Source organism: Homalodisca vitripennis, chromosome 1, assembly GCF_021130785.1.
Source record: "Homalodisca vitripennis isolate AUS2020 chromosome 1, UT_GWSS_2.1, whole genome shotgun sequence".
Lineage (NCBI taxonomy): Eukaryota > Metazoa > Arthropoda > Insecta > Hemiptera > Cicadellidae > Homalodisca > Homalodisca vitripennis.
This window is the reverse complement of record NC_060207.1, coordinates 62,358,426-62,383,666: the sequence shown is the minus strand read 5'-3', so window position 1 is coordinate 62,383,666 and position 25,241 is coordinate 62,358,426. Positions and strand designations below refer to the sequence as shown.

Sequence of the window (25,241 nt, the reverse complement as noted above, 5' to 3'; positions counted from 1 at the left end):
TAATCTATATTATATAATATATAAACTATAAAAATCATAAAACAATTGCTAGTTATGTTTGTAAATAATAAATAGAATAAAAATATAAATTAATATTGATTGAAAGCTTCTGAAAAGGCACATGCACCGTACAAAAAAACACAAACACACACATATTATTTTGTTATTTAAACAAATAATAAATATGTTTAATAAACAAATGTATGAGAGAAACGACCAAACACAAACCAATTGAATTGTAAAAAGTAAAGGATCTGTGGTGTAGTAGCAGCGCACTCACCCAGAAAATGAGAGATCCGGGTTCGAGTCTTACCGGAGAAAGTACTTTTTATGATGTTTATTGAAAATAAAATATAATTATAAGCTATATTGTGTGCGTGCACGCACACACACAATCACACATATGGTTTCATTCATCTCTTTTCCAGACAACATGTAAATCGAGCAGACAACATGCAATCATAGCCACGTCATATCGGGAATAGCTGGTGGTTAGCAGGTATACGACAACACCATCTCATATCTCATCACACCTTTTCGTGTGGATTTACTCTAGTGAGATCTGACCATCATGGTAATCAGTGTTAAGGGAACCGTGTAACCAAAAAATCGAAAAATTGTCAATTTTCAGGTTATAATTTAAAATTATTCTACTCTTTTTCCTGTTTAAAATGATGTATAAATTATAAAAATATGATAAGTATAAATGCTTGAAAAATTTTTTTGAAGTTTGCTTTACACGATAAACCAAGCCATGGGCTGTGTCCTAAAGGAGAATCATCATGGTGTAAATATCAGCAAAATAAAGAAAAATATGACCTTACTTCACATTTTCATCTGCCTGAAGCTATCATGGAGGTTGTAAAGCCTATATACAAGGATCCAGTTGCACCTGATTTATTAAAAAAATGCTTGCATGGAAAAAGCCAGAACCCTAATGAATCCTCCAACAATGTAGTATGGAACCGAATTCCGAAGAATACATTTGTTCAACTAAAAACACTTCAACTGGGAGCTTATGATGCAGTTAGTGCCTTCAACAAAGGAAACATCAGCAAGTGCTTGGTTCTGAATAATTTGGGCCTTCAAGTTGCAAAACACTCTGCAAAAGTATTCAAAACCTTTGATGACCAGCGCATATGGAGAGCGGATCGACTAAATGCAGAAATTAAAAAAAAAGCCAGACAGTCAAAACAACTATCTAAAAAGAAACTGGAGGAGTTGTATGCTGAGGAAGAGGGGCCAGACCAACCATCATCTGCATCTGGATCGTATTAAATAAATAGGCAATGTCAAAAATTCTCTTTGTTTTCTTTATTTTGCGTTTTCCGAAAGTTTACTTTTTTATTATGTATGTACCTTTTTCTCAGCAACCATACAATGTATCAAGATACAGTTTTTGTTGTTGTGTTTGTCTTATATCCTTCTACATTTTTATAACTTTTGGTTGTTGTAAATTATACCTAAGCATTTTTTACAAAATTAAAACATATTTTTTTTAAATAATTTTGTTTACACTTACAAAAAAAATTAACAAAACTCCTACTATCAACCAATTATTACAAAAAGTTATAAATATGTACAAAAAGGTGTATAGTACATAGGGTAAAAATTTCAAGGACACATTTTTTATAGTTTTTGAGAAAAAGGTACATAAAGTTGGCAAAATTAACATGGGGAGGATAGAGGTTACGTGGTCCCCTTAGCAATGGCTATAAAAAACAACTGTAACGAAAAATACATACTAATATATAAAGCATAATTATAAGCTATACAAATATTCACGCTCTTCTCACTGCTTAATCACTATCGCTGTCCACTTTTTGTAGACTGTTTTAGTTAAATAGCTATTTTTAACCTTGAGTTCTATTTTCATAACATAAACAAGTTTAAAAACACAGAAAATTAGACACAAAACAAGTCGGGCTGAGATATAAGGTCAGGGAACCTTTGTTTATTTTAATTCTTCAACCACTTTCTTCATTTTTAGTCAATTTTTGTTCAAACACCATGAACTTACAGAACTACTCACTGGTACATAGAGAAAAATAGATTGTATTGTACCTCCCAGTTTGCTGGACAAATGCACATAAAGCCATTAAACATGTCTTGGCAGGTTCCTCCATTTCTGCAAGGGTTACTAAGACATTCGTCAATAGACAGTAGATTTTGCAATCTGCGCAGCTGAATCTCCACTCGTCGTGTCTGAAATTGAAGATAAGGGTATTTTTACTACCGGTGTGATCATTGTTTATTGAAGCAGTAGGAGTATAAACACTCAGACTTTGAAACTATGTTGATGTACTGGTTAGGTAGCTGTTTTAAGCACTCATAGAGGTTGTGTGAACTCGTATTTCCTGTTTAAAGATAATGTCATATCGCTGTCCTTGCACGTGGCTCTCTAGAGCCAATGACAGGTGTCTCGGAAGCCCAGCTGTTTGGTTCAATGATAGTATTTCATTGTTATAAAGGTTCTGGACTCTCACTTATCCTCAGCAAATGTTTTTATTTTAACTTGTAAAAACAATTTACTTTGTGTCTTGTATCATTTTCCACTAGGTGTCATCGCATTCTCTCCTCCTCAAGAAAATGAATATGTGTAATCTTTGCAACAATGTTGTGATTTGAATCAATTAAAACTCTATATTAATAAAATTTAATTTAAATGTAAATAATTTCAAACCAGTCAAAAGAAACGATATTAATGATCATTAACTTTTTCAAATTATTGAAGATTTTCAATTTTAGAAAAAATTATTGCAAACATATTTAAAAGTACTTTTTTGACCTGATTATAGTTTTTGTATTGCAATAACTATAATCGATTGACTGAAAATCAGTAAAGTATTTTAAGTTTATATTGCTCATTACAGAAAGATTTTTTTAATACGAAACGGATTTTCTTGTACTTGATCAATTTTGGTGTAAAAACTTATTGTGTGATGGTAAATTTGCGGCAACTGATTTTTTTTATAATTTTTTTTTAATATGCTAATATGTCCACCCCCATCTTTACTTAATGGATATATTAGTGGAATATATTCATCATCAGTCTGATATTAGGTATTAGTTTTATGAGTGTTATTTTGCTGTTAGTTAATTAAAGGATGGGAATAAGAACAAAACTTTAGTAAACATTTTGCTTTAAAATATGTATTATTAACTCACATCTGCCTGTAGAGTATTCAGACTAATATGACTAAAGACAATTATCACACAATACCATGGTCTCCTATATATATGAATGTAGGAAACATGGGTTAATGCATACACTAGAATTTATTTTTGTATGGTAGGCCTAAAAGTCAACAGGGTGTATATCGGGTTGTGCAAAGTGACTGCAGTTAGAATTGGCTACTCAGACAACACTTTTATTTCTCTTCAAAATATCGTTGACTCTTGTTTTTAGAGTTTTTTTTTTTTGTAAAATATATACCATAAATACAGTTTTATATTTTTAAAATATTGCTAAAGTTTTGCTCTTTTTATCAACAAACTGTTACCACACACAGGCAATAACGGATATATCTACTATCATAAAAAAGGCTTAACTGTTTAGTCATCATGTCAGTCTAAATGTATTTATAGTTTTAACTTTATTCAACTTTTACTCTATGATTGTACTGTGCTGATCATCAAACTTAACCGACTTACCCTTGCTGTGAGCCTGTTCAAACGTATTGCAATAGGTGGTCTGCCAGGACCAGGTATCTGAAAATTTGTATTTCCTTAAACAAAAAGTTAGTAAGAAATTTCAATACATATTATTTGAGTAGGATAATAAATGTATCAAAATAATATCTTATATTAAAATTTTTATTTTTAAACGTTTTGACCATATATAATTACTAATTGTATGTTGTATATAAATAAATTAACAGAATCTATCGTATTCTGTCAGTCTTTGAGTTTACTTACTTCTTTGGTAACTAAAAGGTCTGAGTTGGTCCCAATATAGCAATCATTTTTGCTTATTGAATTTTAAGTACCTATTAATGCTTACATTTTTAACTACGGTAATATAAATAACGGCAAATCCTAAACTAGAATTTGAACCTGAGTCTTCAGGACCATAAGATGAGCTATTATTCATCTGCTGAAATTGTTGCAATCCTTAATGTCATATTAATTTATGTATTTTAATTTGAAAAGATACGTTTGGTTATATTTTATTGTTTTCTTGATCAAGAAAAAAGTATATTCTGCTTTATACTGGCTGAAAGTGGAATGTTGCATGTCGCTAACTTCATTGTTACAAATTGTTAGCAAGGTAAAAAATCTATTTCTTGACATAAGACTTTAACAAACCAGTTTATTCTTTGTTTTAGATTCCTTTTCAAAGGTAGAGTTTAAAAAATACTTCTTACATTTATATACATCTGGGAATGTGATGATTAATTTTGTCATGCAAAAGTTTGATTACATCACTTTTAAATCAGTAATAATAAATCTTAAGTTTTTATATGGTGAGTTTAAATTCAAAGAAAGAGTTCTTTAAATTAAGTGTGTAGTTATCAATCTGACTGTCATTATGTTTTGTTATATTCAAGTACTTTTTAAAAAGCATTTTTTTAAAGTAAGTTTTGTCTTAGTGTAAATAAGTAGGTGACTAAGACAGTTATGTTATGTTGAATTTTATTTGAAACCACATGCTTAATATTCTAAATAGTTACTACTGGGTTGAGAAACTTTACATATCATGTCTACTGGTGTTTTAAAACCCACAAAAATCCTCTGATCAGAGCTATATATTTGTGACAGTAGAACTATTACTAATGTAATTTCACCTAACATCCAAGTATTCGCGCATGTGAGGGAATAGGTGAGAGACAGAAAAGGACAAATCACAGTTTCAAATGTTCCCAGCTACTATTTCTAATCTGACATTCAGTTGTGTGAATTATTGTTTCATGACTGATTACACTAACTGCCCAAGGATTGCTCAAAGAAAAACAATACATTGAACCCATTGGTGTTGTAATTGTGCATATGCGATTTCCAGAAAATGGGTAATTTCCCCACCACTATTGCGGCTAAGCATCAACAATCAACTGTCAGTTAATGTGATATGTATTGTTAGCAGTTTAATCCTGTCTGATTTGTTTTATAAGTTATTATGTACGTAATCTGAACAAACATGTATGGTACTGTGATATTTCCTTTTATCATATTTGACTTCCTTTGTTATCTAGTGTAGAATATTTTGATTTTAGATCACAAAACAAGTATCTGAATTTGTTTGTAAAAATTTTCATTTTCAAGCAATATAAATTATGAACTGTACTTGTAGCTATCTTGACTTTAACCTTATATAAACAAGAACAATGTTCAATACCTCAACATTTAACTCCTAATTTGGGATCCAGAATTTTCATATCACATTAAAAAACGACTAATATACAGCAGAATTTTTGTATATCATTACTACATATTAAAAGAATCTCCAATTTAAAATATTGTGTAATTATTAGAAAGTGCACTTTTTATAAGAAATATTCAAGTTATTTATATTCATATCCATTTTCATTTGGATGGGAACTAACATGGATAAAAGCATACTCCTATTAGGTACTATATAAATAGAACATTTATCATAACTCTATGACTACAAATGTTACTTTAATATTCTTCATTATCATCTGAAATTAAAGTAAGATATAATAATACTTTGGTTCACTTTCACTTGCTATTAATTTTATATTTCATTTTATAACATTGCTTTCTAATAAGAAAACAGCTTGTTGTTTAACAATTGAGGAAGGTCATACAAATAGGCTTGTTATATTCAAAGTAAATATACTCCTTATATGCATAACCATACCAGTCCTTGTGAGGGAGTTGGAGAACCTGAGCCTGTAGAAAAATTGCCAGAATTTATCATCCGTTCCAGGTTAGTCATCTTCGACACAAGACCACGTCGGCCTGACACCAGACGATTTAGTGAGTCTAAACGTCCCAAGATGTTTCGCTCCAAACCCTGCTGGAACCTGACCACTTGATCAGCTGCTGTCTTTGCCTGTCATGTAAGAGAAGCATTACTGAATGGAGGGTACTAGTGAGCTTGAGCAATTACGATACAATTAAAAACTAATTGAAGTAATCTATGATTTGACACACTTCAGATTGAATTAACAAGAAAAATACAAACTAGTTTAATTTCCATATCTTAACCAATTGCTAAGTCCTGTTTATTTCTTCATCAAACATAGAAATTTTATAAGTGTTTTCATCAAAACAATTTTAATTTGGGCTTTTATTGTAAAAATCTGTATTGCACAATATTGATCAGTTATTAATACTTATACATGACAAATAAGACGTTTTTATCAGACTTTACCCAAAGTTGGCCAATTCTCATCAACAGTTGTGTCAGCTTTTATACATAATTTTTAAATTAATGTACTATTGGTTCGAAATATTTTGTCTTGTATTTTATTCTCAAGTTGTAAAAAATGTAATGATTTTATGAAACCACAAAATGGCATACACCTATAATCGTCATTTTAATTTGTTTCTACAGACACCAGTTAAAATATTTTTCAATAACTTATGGAAACTTCCACATAAAGATCGTATGATCTGTTAGTTGAACTATAAAATATATTTCAATATGACTTTTTAGTACTTTTTGTGATTCAATCTTTATTGAATTTAAATCAGTCTATTACCGTTTATGCAAATTTAATTAATGTAAAAAGTCGTTTTCCATGTATTTTTCCTTCCGATCAATGTTAGTTTTGGTTATCAAGCGCATATATGACAGAAACTGTCAAATACAAAATAATTGAATCTTAAAAAAGTAAGGACTCTATTGTGTAGTGGTAATACACTAACCTGGCAAGTGAAAGATCCGGATTCGAGTCCTGGTGGAGCAAGTACTTTGTGTGATTCAATCTTTATTATATTAATATATAAAAGCTAAGTACCATTGACTGTCTGACCGATTGATCACATTTTCTCAAAAAGCCCTTGAATCATGAAACTGTAAAAATATTCTTTATAGGCTGTAGATGCCCACCAAGAAGGGATTTGGGAAAATCCAACCTGTAAGTATGTTAAATATTAAAATTTAAGTTGATGCTGTGCATATTGTGTATTTCAATTTGACAAAGGGGCTGATATACCACTCCTCACAACTTCTCGCCATAGTTAAAAAATCAATAGTCATTACTAAAATGCCTTATCTTAACTTATTGAAAAAATCCACTTTATATCTTTGTAAATATAAAAAAGTATAGCTTTCAAAAGTATAGTATTTTTTCTAAAAGACCCTTGATAAACCAAGAAATGCTCGAGATTTATGGGAGTAAAAATCTTCCACCAGAATTTGATATCTGTTCCTAATGGTAAAAGATTATTTCTGGCACATATATATATATACACACTAATATTATAAAGAGAAAAACTTTGTTTGTTTGTTTGTAATGAATAGGCTCAAAAACTACTGGACCGATAACAAAAATTGCCAAGAAATGGGCAGACGAACCTAATGGTATGTGCTGTGCTTCAGGTAAAATTTGTCTTCCTAACCTTCAGGAGCCGCCACAACAAATAAAAAATCTTTTAACTAATAACCATCCATTATCTGGTAATTTTTTAACAAACATACGTAAATACAATAGTCTTTTTTAAATGACTTTGTTTGGCGCAAAAGAAATCAGGGAAGGAAATTTTATGCCCACTTTTAAAATTGAAGGACAGGTGTATCATCTCATTGGTAGCCTTTTACCACCATCAGGCCAAAACCCACAGTTCTTGCAAATATATTTTATTTCGTATGCAGACCAGTTATCGTTGCGATCAGGCATCGCAACAACTTTAAAAATGGATTTAATTCACGAATTACAGACCGCTTTGAATAGTCATAACGTGTATATACGAAGTTTTAAACAAAACTTAGAACTTAACTCCTCAGATAATTTAAAGTTAATTATTCATTCAGATCGCACTCCACAGACAGCACACAGAGGCAGATATAATGCTCCTACTGTAAACGAGGTAGCCGTTCTCTTAGTCGATGAAGACAAAGGTCCCAGAGATATAGTCTTACACGGTAGAGAAAAGAGTTTCTGAGCTACATCGGTCCACTACAGTATCCTATAATGTTTGTGACAGGAGAAGACGGTTATTATTTGACTATCCCTCAGCAGGGTTCTCCGCGTAATAAAACTGTTTCGTGTATGCAATTTTATGCATTTAGATTAATGTTTAGAACTAACTCTTTTAATCCGTTACATTATTACAGAGACTTATTTAGTCAATATTGTGTTGACATGATGGCGAAAATGATATCGGAAAGATTAAATTATATTTATTGGAATCAACAAAGACTGAGGGCTGATGACTACATTCATCTCAGAGATGCCTTAAATCGTGACACAAATGTTGACCCATCAAATATCGATCAACATGTCACATTGCCATCGTCATTTACGGGTTCTCCGCGTTCCATGCACGAGAAAACGCAGGACGCGATGACGTACGTCCGAAATTATGGTAGACCTGACTTATTTGTCACTTTTACATGTAACCCCGAATGGCCTGAAATTAGAGCGGAGCTGCTACCAGGACAACGGTCTTTCTACCGTCATGACATAATTTCACGTGTATTTAATTTAAAGATGAAGAAATTCATCAAATTATTTGTCAAAGAACAGATATTCGGTAAAGTAAAATGTTATATGGCAAGTGTGGAGTGGCAAAAGCGCGGTTTACCTCATTGTCATTTGCTGTTCTGGCTAGAAACTAAAATACAACCAGATGAGATCGACAGTATCATAGTTGCGGAGCTACCCGATCAACAAATTGATCCGGTACTACACGACATTATAACTAAAAATATGGTACATGAACCCTGCGGAGAACATAATTTAGCTGCACCATGCATGAAGAACGGCGTCTGCACAAAAAAAATACCCTCGCCGTTTCATGAACGATACCCAGACCGGAGATGATGGGTATCCAGTTTATCGTAGGCGCAATACAGGAAATGGCGGTCGGAGCACTACGCTACAAATCAGGGGCAACATGGTGACAATAGATAATAGGTGAATTGTTCCATACTCCCCGCTACTATGTAAGACTTTTAACGCTCATATAAACATGGAGTATTGCCACTCTATCCAAGCCATTAAATATATATGTAAGTATATAAATAAAGGTTAAGATCAGGCAACTTTTAGCCTTAGAAACCCACACAACGAAGTCGAAAACTATTTAAATGGCAGGTACATAAGCACATCTGAAGCTGTCTGGCGCTTATTTGAATTTCCCATTCAAGATCGGTATCCTACTGTAGTGCATTTGGCTGTTTATCTAGAGAACGGTCAAAGGGTGTATTTTACACCAGCTCATGAAGTTGTCCAAATCCCACACAATTTGATCTCTGTAATGGAGATGAATTCGCGAAAACTGTTCTGTATCATGAAGTCCCGCAATACTATACATGGGCAAATAATAAATTCACTAGAAGGCGGCGTGGTGAAGTGTAGTTGGACATCCGGGGATAAAAAAAGATGCCGCTTTAGGTAGAGTCTACGGGATCCATCCATCCCAATCAGAATGTTTTTATCTTAGGATTCTACTGCACCACGTACGCGGTCTGACCTCATTCGCATACCTTAAAACTGTAAACGGTATTGTCAAAGAGACGTATCAAGCAGCTTGCCGTGACTGAGGTTTACTTGAAAACGATGGCCATTGGGGTAATACTTTAAGCGAAGCTTCGTTATCACATTGTCCATAAGGGAGTTGTTCGTAATCATACTTTTATTTTGTCAACCATCGGAACCATTGAAGTTATGGGATACTTACAAAGATCAGTTCTGTGAAGATATTAGACATCGTATCAGACAACAAAATCAGGATAACACTTTACCCTTCACTGAAATCATTTATAATGAAGGATTAATTGAAATAGAAAACAAACTTCTAGAATCAAACGACAAAAATGTAAGTGATTTTGGATTACCTTCTCCCGTTCGTACTCAGAATAATACTATTGACACAATGGTACAAAAGTATAATAGAAATGATCTAACAGCGTTTTTAAGGTGCCAAAATTAGTACCAGATCAAAGACATGCTTATGAGACTATTGTGGACAGCGTGAACAATAACATGGGGAGATTATTTTTTTTGGACGCACCAGGAGGCACCGGAAAGACTTTTCTCGCAAATTTGATACTTGCTAAGATACGGCAATCAGGGAAGATAGCCATTGCAGTTGCTTCGTCAGGAATTGCTGCAACTCTCTTGAATGAAGGAAAAACTGCTCACTCTACGTTTAAACTCCCGCTATCAGTATCTTTAGATCAACGGTCTACGTGCTCTATTCGGGAAAACGGGCCTCTTGGGAAGTTGCTTCAAGACGCGTCGTTGGTAATATGGGATGAATGCACCATGAGTCATAGAGCTCATGTGGAGGCCGTGGACCGCACTTTAAAATACCTCCGAAGCTCTGCTAATTTCATGGGTGGTATCACGTTTGTATTTGCTGGAGATTTCCGACAAACGCTTCCAGTCGTCAACAGAGGTACGCGAGCAGATATTATGAAAGCATGTTTAAAATCGTCTCACCTTTGGACATCTGTTCAACATTTGAATTTGCGCACCAATATGAGAGTTCATCTACATGGAAATACGTATAGCAATTTTCCACAACAGCTGCTGAAACTTGGAGAAGGAATTTTTAGATCTTTAAATTTGGGCACCGATTATGCGGTTACTTTGGATGAGTCTCTAGGCCAAATGGTCCATAATTTAGATAGTTTGATAGATGCTATATATCCTGACATCGAAAACGTACATCAACATGATTTTTGTTGGCTGTGTTGTAGAACAATAGTTTCTCCCAGGAATGAAACAGTCAACGAAATAAACAATTTAATTATGCAGAAAGTACCGGGTGAAGTTAAGTGCTATAAATCCATAGACACCGTCACTAACAACGAGGACGTAGTGCACTACCCCCAGGAATTTTTAAATTCTCTGAACCCCGCTGGGCTACCACCTCATGAACTGTCGTTAAAAGTTGGCACGCCGATAATGCTTCTCTGAAATTTAAGCCCCCCTAACATGTGTAATGGCACGAGACTTTCTTATACAGGAGCTAAAACATAATTTAATAACAGCGAAGATTATCACCGGCCCTGCAGCTGGTGAATTAGCTCATATACCAAGAATACCCATGATCCCTACTGATTTGCCTATACCCTTCAAAAGGCTCCAATTTCCAGTAAAAATTTCTTTCGCACTAACGATAAACAAATCCAAGGGCCAAACATTCAAATTAGTTGGAATTGATTTACGAAAAGAATATTTTACGCATGGGCAACTTTACCGCATGGGGCTCCTGACCATCAGTATATTTTGTTACCTGAAAATAATTTAACGTCAAATGTTGTTTATAGAGAAGCTCTACAATAATCGCTTTAGTTATCTATCCTAAAACAACGGGTTGCTCAAAATAATGTTCTAAGTTAAAATGTAGGGACATCGCGGTTGCGGCGGTACCGGCTGGCCGGAGGCGCGGCACGGCGCGTGTACAGTGAAGTCAGCGGTGACATGCATGTATCTTTCTGATATAAGAAGTTGTAAACAAACAAAATCGTAAGACATCATAAAATACGCTAACGAAGTAGTATATAAGTATATATATGCTACCATTACACCGAGCCCTTACTTTTTACGATTCAATTATTTTGTATTTGGCTTTTTCTTTCATATATTGTTATGAAAAAAAAAATATATATATATATACACAATGCCAGAAATAATCAATTTCTGACTGGCTTACTTGGGGGAAGTGAGATGGGTATATTAATGATATTTTGTAAAGTTTTATAATTTTCTTATATGTTAATTACTGGATAATGAGTAAAATGTATTGGATTAGAAATATTATTCTTGTTTTTAGTTAAAAGTCACACCGATCTGTTAAAAAACCTATTATCTTCAATTAAATTTGTTGGGCTTCATCTTCCATTCAAGATAATGTTTTTTTTACCTTTTTTAAGGATATTTTCAAAATATTGATTTACCAAACAAAACATTAAGACGTTATCGTAATATCATGTTTAATAAATCAGTGAATTATCCTCATTTATTCACTTTACAATATAGAATATGTTTAAAAATTATAAAGAAATTTTGTCATTTACATGAAGAGTAAGTTCAGTCGAGTTGTTTCCAGTACTGCCTTGAGAAACGATGAACAGGGATTCAGGCATTATTGTCTCCAAGTCATGATTCTGTAGCAAAGTAACAAATCGATGGCCTTGATGACGATGTACCGGGCCAAGGCGGAACCTCTGTGGCTAAGGGTAGACGAGTTGACAGAATCCCAGACGCTGAGGAGTCCCACCACGGAGGCGTCAACCGATGTTCTGTAACTCCCTACCGAGAACAGACACGCGACAGGTTCAAACTTGTTAAGCTTTTTCTCCTAGACCGCTTACACTATACCAGCCATCTTCGTATGGAACCGTGACATCTAAAATCCTCACGATGTTGGTTCGATCGAAGGTCACTACGTCCAGCCCGCAGCTGGCCACATCCTCCGGGACATCAACGCCAGGCAGCACCTCCTGGAGCGGCACCTGCTTATCCAGTCTCGCCTCTATCCGGTTTCTATAAACTTCCGACACTGGATGTCTAGAATAACGTCGTGTCTTCGTGTTATTACGGGCATCATGGACAGGCAGTGATACAATATATGAACAGTTGTCTCGTCATATCTGCCTTATCTTCTACATCGACGGCCATAGTTATTCCACCTCCGACACCCGTTCAGTAGCAAGATGTTCAGCATAGACGGAGTAGAAATTTCCTGTCGGTGAAGTGAGTGTGGCATGTGATTAGAAGCGGAACACGGCATCATGACCCGAACTACTCTGCCTTGGTCTGGCTTCGCGGCAAGAGTAGCTCGGCCGTGAAACTGCAAGGGTCGACGAAGTACGGACAAGAGTGAGCGCCAGCATCTGTCGATAATGACACTCCGCCTCACATTAGGCACCACCAGTTGACATGTTCGTCGCTCCTCACTCCACCCTCGCCAGTGTGGGCAGACGCTTGGAGAGACAGTTTTTTGACGCCCGAACCATAGAAAAGGTGGTAGTGACGTTGGAGTTCCCCGTCACTTCTCCCTTGATGTACGTGACGAGCTACCTACAGCGGAGATAGCTCAGGCCCTCTAAGGTGAGATAGGTGACCTTCAGATAGGTGGGTTCAGTAGAGGTAAGAAGCCGTAACGCATGCCCACTGCGGCCAAGTCGGCTTGGTCGGAACTCGGGAGGATACCGGCACCACCCCACGATGTCTAAAGCTCGGCCAGCTCTGCGCTGGCTCTCAAAGGGACCATTTACCTTCCGCCGTCTAATCCTTTCAGACAGGTTTTCTTCGTTCTTGCCGTCCTGAGATTAAATTCATACTGGGCTGCTATGAAAGTGTTTACTACGTTCAACTTCTGTCAGGGAACAAGCTCACTGGCAAAACCCTTAGCGGTCTGTAAAGGTGGCCATCGGCGTTTTATCAGCTCTCATGCCAGTGGGCACACCAAGATCATTATAAGAATTTCTGTCCTCAAGGACTCGGAGGGGAGATCCATAGATGGCTCTCATAATGCTCACATTCAAAACCTTAGAAAGATCTAGACCCCCCCGCTGAGCACATTCTCGCGCCTCTCAATACTTTCAAAAACTATTTCTACAAGGTTTTTTATGGCATCAATCGTCGATTTATTCTTGCAAAATCCGAACTGTTCACAGCTAAAAATATCAAACCTTTGCAGGAATGTATATGAGTTTCAAAGAATAGTTTAGCATATACCTTGTAAAAAACTGGCAAAATTGATATTGTACGATAGTTACTCATTTTGCACGGATCGTCCTTCTCGAAAGCGGGTATAACTTTACTCGCCTTCAAGAAAGATGGACAAATGGATTTTTTTAAAGAATGCTTAACCAGGTTTGTAAGTGGCGCTAATACGCCTGCAGCAGCATTTCAGTAATCACATAGACAAGCCAGTAGTGTCACATGACCTTTTTTGGTTTGAGTTCCTGAATGAACCTTGCCACTCCAACCTCATCAACAGGAGACAGCATCATGGAGACTTCCATAGTTCATTCAGAGCTTAAATATTTTTACATGTAAATATTCTTGTGTCTAGTTAGAGCGTTTAAAACTTTATTAAAATGGCTTGCCGGTTGGGAAGAGTTCTTAATTAATCTATCGTCTATTTTAATTCATGATGTAGTATCGGAAGTACAAGGCTTTCTATTGGTTATAGTATTAATGATAGTCCAAGCTGTATTGGAAAGTTTTTCACTGGGTTTCAAGAAATCTCAAACTGAGGAGTCTTTGCGTCTCTAATGACTCTAAGATAAATCTTTCTGTAAGTTTTGTAAAAATTGTTTAACGGTTCATTATTTGGTTTTTGAAAGTTTGATAGTAAAATTTTAATTTTTCTGCGTTTTAATATGACACGAGGCATTCATAAATCTTTGGATTAACTTTGAAAGCTTAGAATGGGCATGTTCACTCAATATTGCATATTGAGACTGAGTGAAACGATAAAAGAAAGCCTCAAAAATCTCATCCACTTCAAATATTTTATCCAAAACCTCCATTCTTCCTGTTTTAAGCTGTTGTTCAGAAGCTTAACTTTGCATTTCCGACTGCCGAGTAATCCTTCTAACTTTAGCCCTTCGTGGTACAAGCCACTAATGACAATCTCCTGAGGGTCAGGTGTGGTCGTGTCTAGTACAGAAATCGAATTGTGTCGTATTTATTACGATGTTGACAATGGCCGTGCTCGTACTGGCAGTTACTCTAGTTGTCGAGTCCGCGGACCAAGACAGGCCAAAGTTTGTTAATATGTCTTTAATGGTGGTAAGAAATTATGAGAAAATCTTTATTTTGTAGTTTTAGAAATGTAATAAGTACTCAAATTTATCGAAAAATACATTGCCATAACCATTTGGCGATTTATGTAGACCAATAATGGTCACTTGTTTGCTGGGCTGAGAATATTGATTCCACTGGTTTCAAAGCCCCGTTCTACATTTTATTAATTTTTAATCAGAACTGCCACTCCTACTCCCTATAAGTTTTTTTTTTAAAGAAATTTGCCAATGTGTAATTTGGAATTTGGAAATACGTACTGTTTCGAACCTGAAACCGTGCTCAGATACCACCAAAACATCTGGTTCTAGTTCCTCATACATGAGCGTTAGTTCTTCAGTTTTATTAGTTGCCGATTGAGCGTGACATCACTGAGACTCCTAAGTAAAACATTTCAAAAACGTCCAAATCAGCCCAAGTTCTTCCAGACCATAAGCTGATTGTCTGAAACGAGTGTACTATAGGCCATAACGGAGAATGTGAAGCTTTGGACAGGAACGAACACACGAACAATTCTTGAGACATGCGTAGATGCAAATTAATCATGGGGATATGACTGTTTCTGGCTGGTGATTTTAGACAAATGCTCCTAGGAACTTGCACTGATTAAGGAAAGGAATGTATTAAGTTATCCCATATGTACCTGCTTATCTTTCATGTGTAACATGTTATTTTTTTAACATACAAAATTAAATTTAAATTTAAAATATTCATTAGTAAAATTGGAAAAATTAGAACAGACAATTTTTTTTAATATTACGAATAACGACTTGAGTTTTAGAATTATCATAAAAGGAGCGAAATAATTATTTTACTGACGATGAGTCAGGCGCTATCTGGCAGGTCCGTGCCCGCACGGATATCGCCGCTTCCCCTCCGATCACGGCGAGAGGAGAAGGCTTCCCCCACCCACGCGATCGCGCGAACCTATATAATGACGGCCGATTGAAGACACAGAGAGACAGCCAGTGACCGCGACACCGCCGACGACCGCTGCTCACCACTACTTCGACCCCTTCCCCCGACCCCGCTCGCTGAACGACTACAGTCGGGGCCACCAAATTAGGCGGGTGGGTGGAATTGCGCAGTTGCCAGATTGGGCAAACATCGTGAAATAGAATAATCCCTGAATTGTATCCATTTTAGAGCTTGATGTTGTTTGCTTTCTCCTGAGGTTTTGGTGACATCTTACAAGTTACAAGGATGAAAATCGTATTATTGGCTTCAGGAGAGACCGCTGATGATAACAGTATATAATTTTTGTATGTAAATACAAAAATGTAATTTTAAAATACTAAATATCTACAAACCAATTTTAATTCATTTACATGGAGTATTAAACATTTCAGTAAGCGAGGAAGTTTTTTATTTTTTGGTTAGGAACATTTTTAATGTGGCAAAGTTTTAGACAAAGGTATAAACTTTATTTTTTGTTCCAAACAAATTTTTCTCAGTTTACTAACTTCGCTGGGAAATGCGTGCAAACCTAAATTATAGAAATCAAACACGCAGAGCGATGCGTGCGCCGTGCGTATACACACAGTTTCTATACAACTATTTTTTTTAATAGCAATACTTTACTTTCTATTATTTTTATCATTACTCAACTATAGTACTATGTATTGTAACCATAGCGAAAATTAAATAAATATTTTAAGTTTAATAAAATTAACCATGCTTAAAACAATCTGTTTTGCCTTCCTTAGCAAAATTATTTTAAATATAAACATTTTAAACACGTGTATTAATAGAAATAATAAAGAAACATTTTAAAGTAATTATTATTAAACAAGTGACATTGTTAGTACATACTATTACGTAATCACAGTGAAACTATATGTCAGTCCGTGGTTGATTTGATCACTTGGTGGTTCCGAGTTACTTGCTTTTAATCACGGTCACTGTCGCTGTTTTCACTGTCTGATGAGTCGTCACTAAGGTTTATAATAAATGGTTCCATTATGTGTTCAATTAACTTAACACATCATTGTTAATTGTTCCAAGAACACCAGGATCAGCTAAAGCTTTCAGAAAGTTCAGTACATTAACTAGAACACATTTAGTTTGACTATTTAAATCACTTTTTTAATACCCTCTAATCGTCTCCTTTTCACAGGTGTATTTTTTTTTCTTCATTTTCACGTGAACTACCAGCTTCCTCCATTTTAATTTTTTAGTTAAACTCACTAACTAGTCAGACAGTACAATACGACTGGCACTGGCACTGGCAGGGTGCCGTGTGGAAGCTGCAGCGTCGGCGCGACGCTTGGACTAGGCAACACTGTGCACACAGCGTTGCCAAATTGTGCCTGAGAGCGACCGATTCTCGACCTTCCTCCGCTTCACCGGTCCCGTACGTGGCAGCAGCGCAAATCCACCCACCCGCCTTATTTGGTGGCCGTGACTGTAGTCAGACAGTACAATACGACTGGCACTGGCACTGGCAGGGTGCCGTGTGGAAGCTGCAGCGTCGGCGCGACGCTTGGACTAGGCAACACTGTGCACACAGCGTTGCCAAATTGTGCCTGAGAGCGACCGATTCTCGACCTTCCTCCGCTTCACCGGTCCCATACGTGGCAGCAGCGCAAATCCACCCACCCGCCTTATTTGGTGGCCGTGACTGTACATCGCGACTCGACGCCCGCCGCCGATATCCAGCACCAGGTAAGGAACAACGACCCTGTTCCTTACTAACGTGTTTTATCTCCGCCATCAACAATTCTTCCAAATTTTTATGTGAAACAGAATTTAATATTTTATTTATCATTTATGAAAATTAATCGATCTGAAATATATTATTAATGTTTGATGGTTATAGATTTATTTTGATAAGATAATTGTTTGATTTTAAATATACTCTTAATAATTTATTTGATATTTAAGGGTATCAATAAATTTAAATAGAATATATTTGACTTTCTAAATTTACTCAAACTTTAATTACTTTTTCAACTAGAATTACTAAAGTTATTCTTTTCTTCAATTTAACTTATATTTTGAATTCCAATTAATCAGATTATATTTTTTTTGTCATTTCGACTAAATTTTAAATACTGTGATAAAATTTTCCTTTCTAAATTTTTCAGGTCTCGCATTTCTTTTCCTGGCGATCGATCTGACACCTCATCCCGAATTTCCTTTACGAACTTTCCTACCGATTATCTCCTACCCGTAAAAAAATATAACAGTCGGGACTCGCCTTACCACTGCTTTCTTTCCGGCGATTGTACTGGCACCCTATACCCTCGACTTCATTTTACAAATACTTTCTTCCCACCGACCCGTTCCTCATAAACTAAATCTTATGTTCAATCGATGTAAATTTTTATATTACGTATAAAGTTTTCTCGACCATCATTCTGTTGTCTGGCTATTATCACATTTGTTGGCGAATCTCTAATTGAAATTCAATCTAACTTTCATTTTATTAATTATTTATATTTTTGTAAGTGATTATCTTTATTTTTCTCCTTTATATATTTTGGGACTCGCAACCCTTTCTTTTTATTTTTGCGAACGTCCTGACACCTTCAACCCGATAACCTCCTTCAAAATATTTATTTAACGATATTTTAGCTTATTTTTCTGGTGAACTGTACAGATAGGGTAAGTGTTGAATTTTTCTTTGATATTCATAGAGCCCTGATATTTATAGTAATTTAGCTTAGTAGCATTATTGTATGGTTCAAATCATTTACCTTTATCTTAGCTTCCATATGGTAGGGTAATTCTGCATGGTGTGTTATAAGTGATTACTTTGTTTTTTTTATTTTCCAAAATTATATGCCTGAGAAAGTAAACTTGATATTTTATTTTGGAACTATACACTTGCCTACAGAATAAATACAGCTTAGTATATTTTTATATTATAAATTCATCTAGCTTTTGCATCCCGTAGAAATATTTTTTGTTAATGGTTAGTGCTTGCTTTATGTATATAGTGTAGTTGCACTGTGATATTGGTGCATGGCTAATCTTTAACTTATAAGATTGTATATTTGCTATTGGTGTTATTTGAATATTGCTTTTGTTTGCCATTGCTATTCATATTTTGCTTTGATTTTGTATTTTGCTTCTACTAACCATCATTATTTAACCGATTAATTATTCCAACCCCGGGCTCTTACAATAATTACTGTATACGACTCCCCGACCAAGTTATCAGTGGAGACTACTCAGCTTACTTGTAATTCCTCACTGACCGATGTATTAATAAACAATACAGTTGTTTTCGAAAATCGAACTCGCTTGAACAATAACTTTCCTAGAACAAGAAATTTTTATTTTTCTGAGCAAGATTATTTTTTTATTTTTTACGTCTTCAAAATTTTATTGGAGTTGACGTGATGAAGTAAGCCCAACGTTATTTTGGAAGTATCAATTTCTTCCGCAGGGCCCTCTGATTCGACTCCTAACAATAAATACTAGTTATATGAAATTCTCGAACCCTGGAATTTTCTAACCCAGCTCGACTGGCTATCTGGCAAGTTGCGAATATTTTCGCTTGCCCCGAAAATAACATCGCACATGTAAACATGAGAGTACACCTAATCAGCATCCTAATATCTGATTAATTACCACACTTACTTCTAGACTTAGGAGACGGAAAACTACAGAAGTTGAAGGGTGGCACTGCAAATATTACGGAAATCAATTGAGAAGTTGTTCAAGCCTTTAAAAGACTATAACAGAACATGTTTATAAACGTGCCCAATTTGAAATCTAATAAAACATCTTGGCTTTGAAAATCCTAAAATGACTCTGCAACTTACATTAACGATTTTTTTATTGGAGGAGTGTCTCACTGAGGATATAAATTACCAATCTATCCATTTAGTAGTAGAACCAGAAGGCGCTGTTCACTTCGCTAGTAAGTTCCTGTTAGGCTTCTACACCAGAAACTTTACCCACAACCTGTTTTAAAAGCTAGATACTAATAATATTCCTACGGAACCTCATCCCCCCCTAAACCATGCAATGTTAAAAGACTGCAAGTCAAAACTTCGTACCAAACTCTCACAGAGGCTACTATATACACAGGCTGTGGGACAGGTGTAACAGTTTTCATACCCCGTATTCCCATGATTCCTTCTGATTATCAGTTTCAATTTAAAACCCTACACTTCTCAATAAATCTATGTGTGTGTATGATAGTGAATTGTAAAATATGGCTGAAGTGGATTTAAGGAGTCCGAGTGTCTCCCACGGCCGGCTGAATGTGGCCTGCTCTCAAGCAATCTCTCCTGGTGAGTTTGTGAGACAACACACAAACGTAAATAACGAGTTTACCGTTTGCGCAATGTGGAGCAAGTTGTGATCATCGATGTTGACATAGCTCGTGCCATATGTGCGAAAAGTGATGTTGCGATCCAGCCCTGGAGTGATGATCAGGTTACCTCGCTCTGTGATCAGTTTGGGTCTGCAATATACACAAACAGTCAACATTACCACTTGTTATGTCAGATGGTTTCCTCTATCTAAGTCAAGTATAGTGTCGTATGCTACTTTACATAAGTCACTCACAGAGTAGAGTAGGGGTCGTGGGCACTGGTGACTGTGAGGCAGCCAAGCAGACCTAGCAGCCATGGCAGATAACCCATGGTGCCAGTTGTGCGAAGCTTCGTTTATCAGCAAGGTAATCACAGTTTGTTTTCAATAACTAAAATAAAAGTATAATAATGTAAAAGTATACTTTAAATAGCCTGTAATAATAATGATTAAATATGTAATACCACATTTAATATATCCTACTTTGCAAAAGAAAATAGTGGATACTAAAATTAGAAATTACACATTGTGTTTTAATCATGAACAATTAAATGAAAATACTGTACTACTACTGTTGAATTGAATTATCTATAATCTATGCCAATCCATAAATTTTGATGTAAATTTATACGCGCAAATATTTTTTTAAGTCGTCAGAAAAATGTAAATTTGATTGTTCACGTATTTGGTGGCAATGCCTACAAAAACTGTTATATTATTGAAAATATTAATAATTTAGCCAAGATAGTTCAAACATTGTACATAAATTAGATTGATAGTGGATCATTTAAAGGATTAAACACTCTTGCTTATAATTTGTGGCATTTGACTGTAAAATATCCCTTCTAGTTGAGTCGTAAGAAGAAGGGTAGACTCGCGAGAGGCTGTCACCTTGGAAAGTCAAACTGAAGATGCCTTATTAGTTTAGACGTTTAATTTGAACAATACTGATAGTACGATGACACTTAAGTTTGGCATAAATACATGAAACGCTTCCAAATATTTAGAAACCTTATAAAATAAAAATCGTCATAATTTGTTTTGTTTGTAAAACGAGAAATCAAGCCACAGTTAACGAAAAATTTATGGTTTTTCAACATATCAATTAAACTTGATTACCTTGAGTATTAATAAAAAACATAATACAGTAAATGCATAATTGTTACAGTTAGGTATTTCAGAACTCGAACCACTGCTGACTACGCACGGCCTAACCTAACCTTGCCTCACACAACAATAACAAACGCATTGTTAAACTATCCTCGGGGCTCGCGTAGTGAGTATTTCAGCCTTCACAACATTTATTCATAATTCTTTTATTTATTGATGCACTTATATTATATTGATAAATAAGTAAGAAATAAATACCTTGTTCTTTAAAAACTAATAGTTGACAACAACTTAAATTAATAACTATTTTATTTAGGACTAAATAATAATCTTAAATTGATATTTAATATAAATATATATTTAAATTATAATAATTGTTACTTGTATTATTTTAAATTTAATATAGTAATTAAAATTAAAATAACTTCTAATAAACAATTTGGTTTATGTAATAGTGAAATACTGTGTCCTCACACTAAGTTCTGGTTTTAACAACATACCTGTACTAGTGATGAATGTACGTAAAGCACTGGCAACACTATTTTAACTGTAGCAACTGTTATCGCGTGGCAATGGGAGGAACTGATAAACAGGCGGGTGATTGGGAGGAGGATACAGAAACCTGAGCCTCCCTTGATAACTGATAACACCCTTCTCCTAGGTCTGGACAATCCTTGTGCTTGTGTCTGCTTGGTACTGGACTATTGTTTCACTTGTCTATTAAACTAGATCTAAATGTGCAATCTTAAGTTAATAAAGTCTGTTTAATATTTACTACATACATTTTCAGTTTGATCTTTTAAATTTCCGAGAGATTTTTCATGATTAAAAAATTAGAATCAAGAGAATAGATTTTTAGTTAAACTCATAGCCCTTTAAGAAAACGCCTGATATAGGAAGAGTGGAACGTTTTTTTTACCACTACGGTACACGTGAAATAACAAGCATTTAAAGTAGTCCAGTTAGGCCTTTTTAATCAGGGAAAATAAATAACTGCTGAAATAAAAATGTTTAGTACATGAGTTATATCATGAATTTTACTACGGAAAATAGTTTTAAAATTATATACTTTTCTTAATTTATATAATTAAGTAAGTTATATTTAATTTAAAATTATCTTAGGTCATAAATTAATATCAATTAAGCTATATATCTATCATATAAATAAAAGGCAAATCTCTCGGTCATAACTCTCTCACTCATCACAAAATCTCTAACTTTCTGATATACAAAAAGCTTAAAACTTGGCACATCTATACTTTATGACTTGATTAAAAAACAAAATCATTTTCATAAAGACCAAACCAATAAGAGTTGAAATAGAGTTGCCACCCTAGAAGAACTATATTCTTGATATTCCGATTCCCGATGCCATAGACTGATAAAATTTGACACATATAGGTATGCTTTATGCTATGAAAGCACTAAATCATTATCATAAGAATCTACCATCCACAGAGGTTAAAATTGGGTTGCAACAGAAATAGATTACATAGACCTGAAGTAGACGTTTTTGACCGAAGTAGGTTTCGAAGACCCACATAATGTATTTATTTTCTTGATCGGGACAACAATGTTAACTCAACTATGGCACTGGACATATTTTAGACCCGAAGTAGATTACCAAGGTCAGTAGTTGATGCTTTTTGATCGAAGTAGGTTTACAATATCTACATTATTTATTGACGGTAATTTGACGCTTTTTGACCGAAGTAGGCTTTTGAGACCTACACATGTATTGATTGATCATGGCAACAGGGCAAAATTAATTGTGGTGTCGGAAATTCATTCGAACCAGCAGTGCTCTTACACACTCAAAACCATAAATAAGAGTCATTTACAATTTCACTTATCCTTGGATCCTCTTAATAATGAATAATTAAATAACGTGTACCTCATATATGCCGATTTTCGCTTAAAGAATATTATAAGACTTCATCATAATGATCATCGTGTTTTCAATTAAGAAGGCTATGGACTTCGATTTTGAAAATTGCGTACTGAGGCACAGATAACTTTGGATGAAGTCTGGAATCCAACCTTAAATGAAAGCTTCTTGTTGATAATGTAGCAGGAAAAGCTGGAAGAGGTTTATTTTTGCTTCAATTTTTAATGAGAACGTAACAGCTGATATTTTATTAATTATTATGATATATATACAGTCTTCTTGTAGACTGTTTTATAATCAAAGTTAAAGGACTTAAAACATTTTTGTCAAACTGCATAAATGACAATGGTATTGATACGTGAACTTGGTCGAGTGTATGTTTCGTTCAGTGAATATATTTTTTAGGGATTTAAAAATCAGTTGGTGCGCTCAATTTGACTTTATAGTAGGCTACACTACTCTCAAAACTGTTACTGTTTCATTACAAGTTTGGTTGGGGGAACTTTCACTTTTGAACTGATTGTAAAATGGAAATTCCGAATGACGTTTTGAAAGAAGCAAAAGAAGAAACGCATAAACTAAATTTTGAAGTTTGTTTGAGATAAAATATGAGAAAGTGGTATGATAAATATAATAAAAGTGGAAAACTGATAGAAAAATAAACACTGTAAATGATAAAATCTAACTTTATGGGTCAAATCTCAAATACTAATAGCTGTATAAGTATTAATTAAAATACCGATGTTTCACGGATTAAACATACGTTTGCATTCTTGAAACTACAAAATGTTAGTTATGTGTCAAAAATTGTAATGACTAGGCCTACTTGGTTACTGATGAAATAACCAAGTTTGTGATGGAAGCTTTAAGTCAACAATGGTTGTTGATGAAAGCAATTTTATTATTTGGAATATTTTGAGCATAAAGATGGAAGATTTTTAGGTATAATTATTTTTTAAGGTATTATTTCAAGGATAAATGGAAGCTAAATGGAACATTCTAAATATACCGCAGGGTGCCACAGGGAGCTGTACAGGGTGACCATTAAGTCTGAGGACGACTTTATAACTTTTAAACGACAAGAAATATCGCAACCAAATTTTGTATACCGTTACTGGAAACTGTAAGCTACTTTTCTGTGTACATGGTGGTCGGATTTCACCTTTGGGGGACGGCCCGTCGGGGGTTATAAGAAAATCTTTAATGACAGCCTATGTTGAGTTGTACATCATTTTAAATGTCTACTTGAACTAAAAACAATGCCGCAAACCGGACTTTAAAAGGTTGATCCAGTCGGAAGAAATCGCTGTTCAAAGTTTAAAAAATTTTAATACCATTATTACATAAGAAATAACTAATACTGTAGCTGTTAGAAGTTAAGGGGAATAGTTACTGAAAGTCTTTCAAAGTAGGTGTTCAAAATGTTCACCATCGGTCGTCTGGCAATGTGCTAACCGGTTATAAAAGCCGGCTACTGCATTTTGTATGTATTCTCATGGAATAGCTTAAGCTTCATGTGATATCCTATGTCTGAGTTCGTTCAGATCTGTAGGCTGAGTTCGATACACTTTGTCCTTGATGTAGCCCCATAGGAAGTAGTCAAGCGGAGTTAGGTCAGGGGAACGAGACGGCCACTCAATTGCACCACGTCTTCCAATCCACTGGTGTGGGAATACTGCATCTAAGTATTGCCTTACCTGAACACCATAGTGTGGCGGTGCTCTGTCTTGTTGGAAAAAACATGTTTGGAAGTCAGCGCCCAGAGTAGCTTGTAAAGCAGGAACAATCTCATTTTGGAGCGTATCGTGGTATTTGTTGGCATTTAAATTTCCATCGATGAAAAATGGTCCTATAATTGAATTACGTACGATACTTGCCTATACGTTTAATTTTTGGAGATTTTGTCTGTGACACTCACTCATCCAGTGTGGGTTAACATTATCCCAATACCGGCAGTTATGCCTGTTAACATGGCCATTCAGCATAAAAGTCGACTCATCTGAGAATACAATACCATCTAAAAGTATTTGGTTTTGGTCAATTTTATTCATCATAATTTCACTGAATTCCATCTG

At 35.0% G+C, this 25,241-nt stretch overlaps 1 protein-coding gene across 2 annotated transcripts in view; it reads right to left on the bottom strand.

Moving 5' to 3' along the window:
• LOC124362905 (cubilin-like) overlaps positions 1 to 25,241 on the bottom strand; it is a 277,291-nt gene that overhangs the window by 247,242 nt on the left and 4,808 nt on the right. The window contains exons 1-6 of one of the 2 annotated variants that reach the window (XM_046817800.1): positions 21,779 to 21,845; positions 20,424 to 20,559; positions 20,190 to 20,319; positions 5,822 to 6,016; positions 3,655 to 3,711; positions 2,065 to 2,205 (exon numbers count right to left, since the gene is read on the bottom strand). In XM_046817800.1, coding sequence (XP_046673756.1) covers positions 2,065 to 2,205; positions 3,655 to 3,711; positions 5,822 to 6,016; positions 20,190 to 20,319; positions 20,424 to 20,500 — 600 coding nt within the window. In that variant the 5' untranslated portion in view covers positions 20,501 to 20,559; positions 21,779 to 21,845. Of the gene's footprint in view, positions 1 to 2,064; positions 2,206 to 3,654; positions 3,712 to 5,821; positions 6,017 to 20,189; positions 20,320 to 20,423; positions 20,560 to 21,778; positions 21,846 to 25,241 lie in introns of those variants that run through there. The other variant, XM_046817792.1, reaches the window with a different exon arrangement.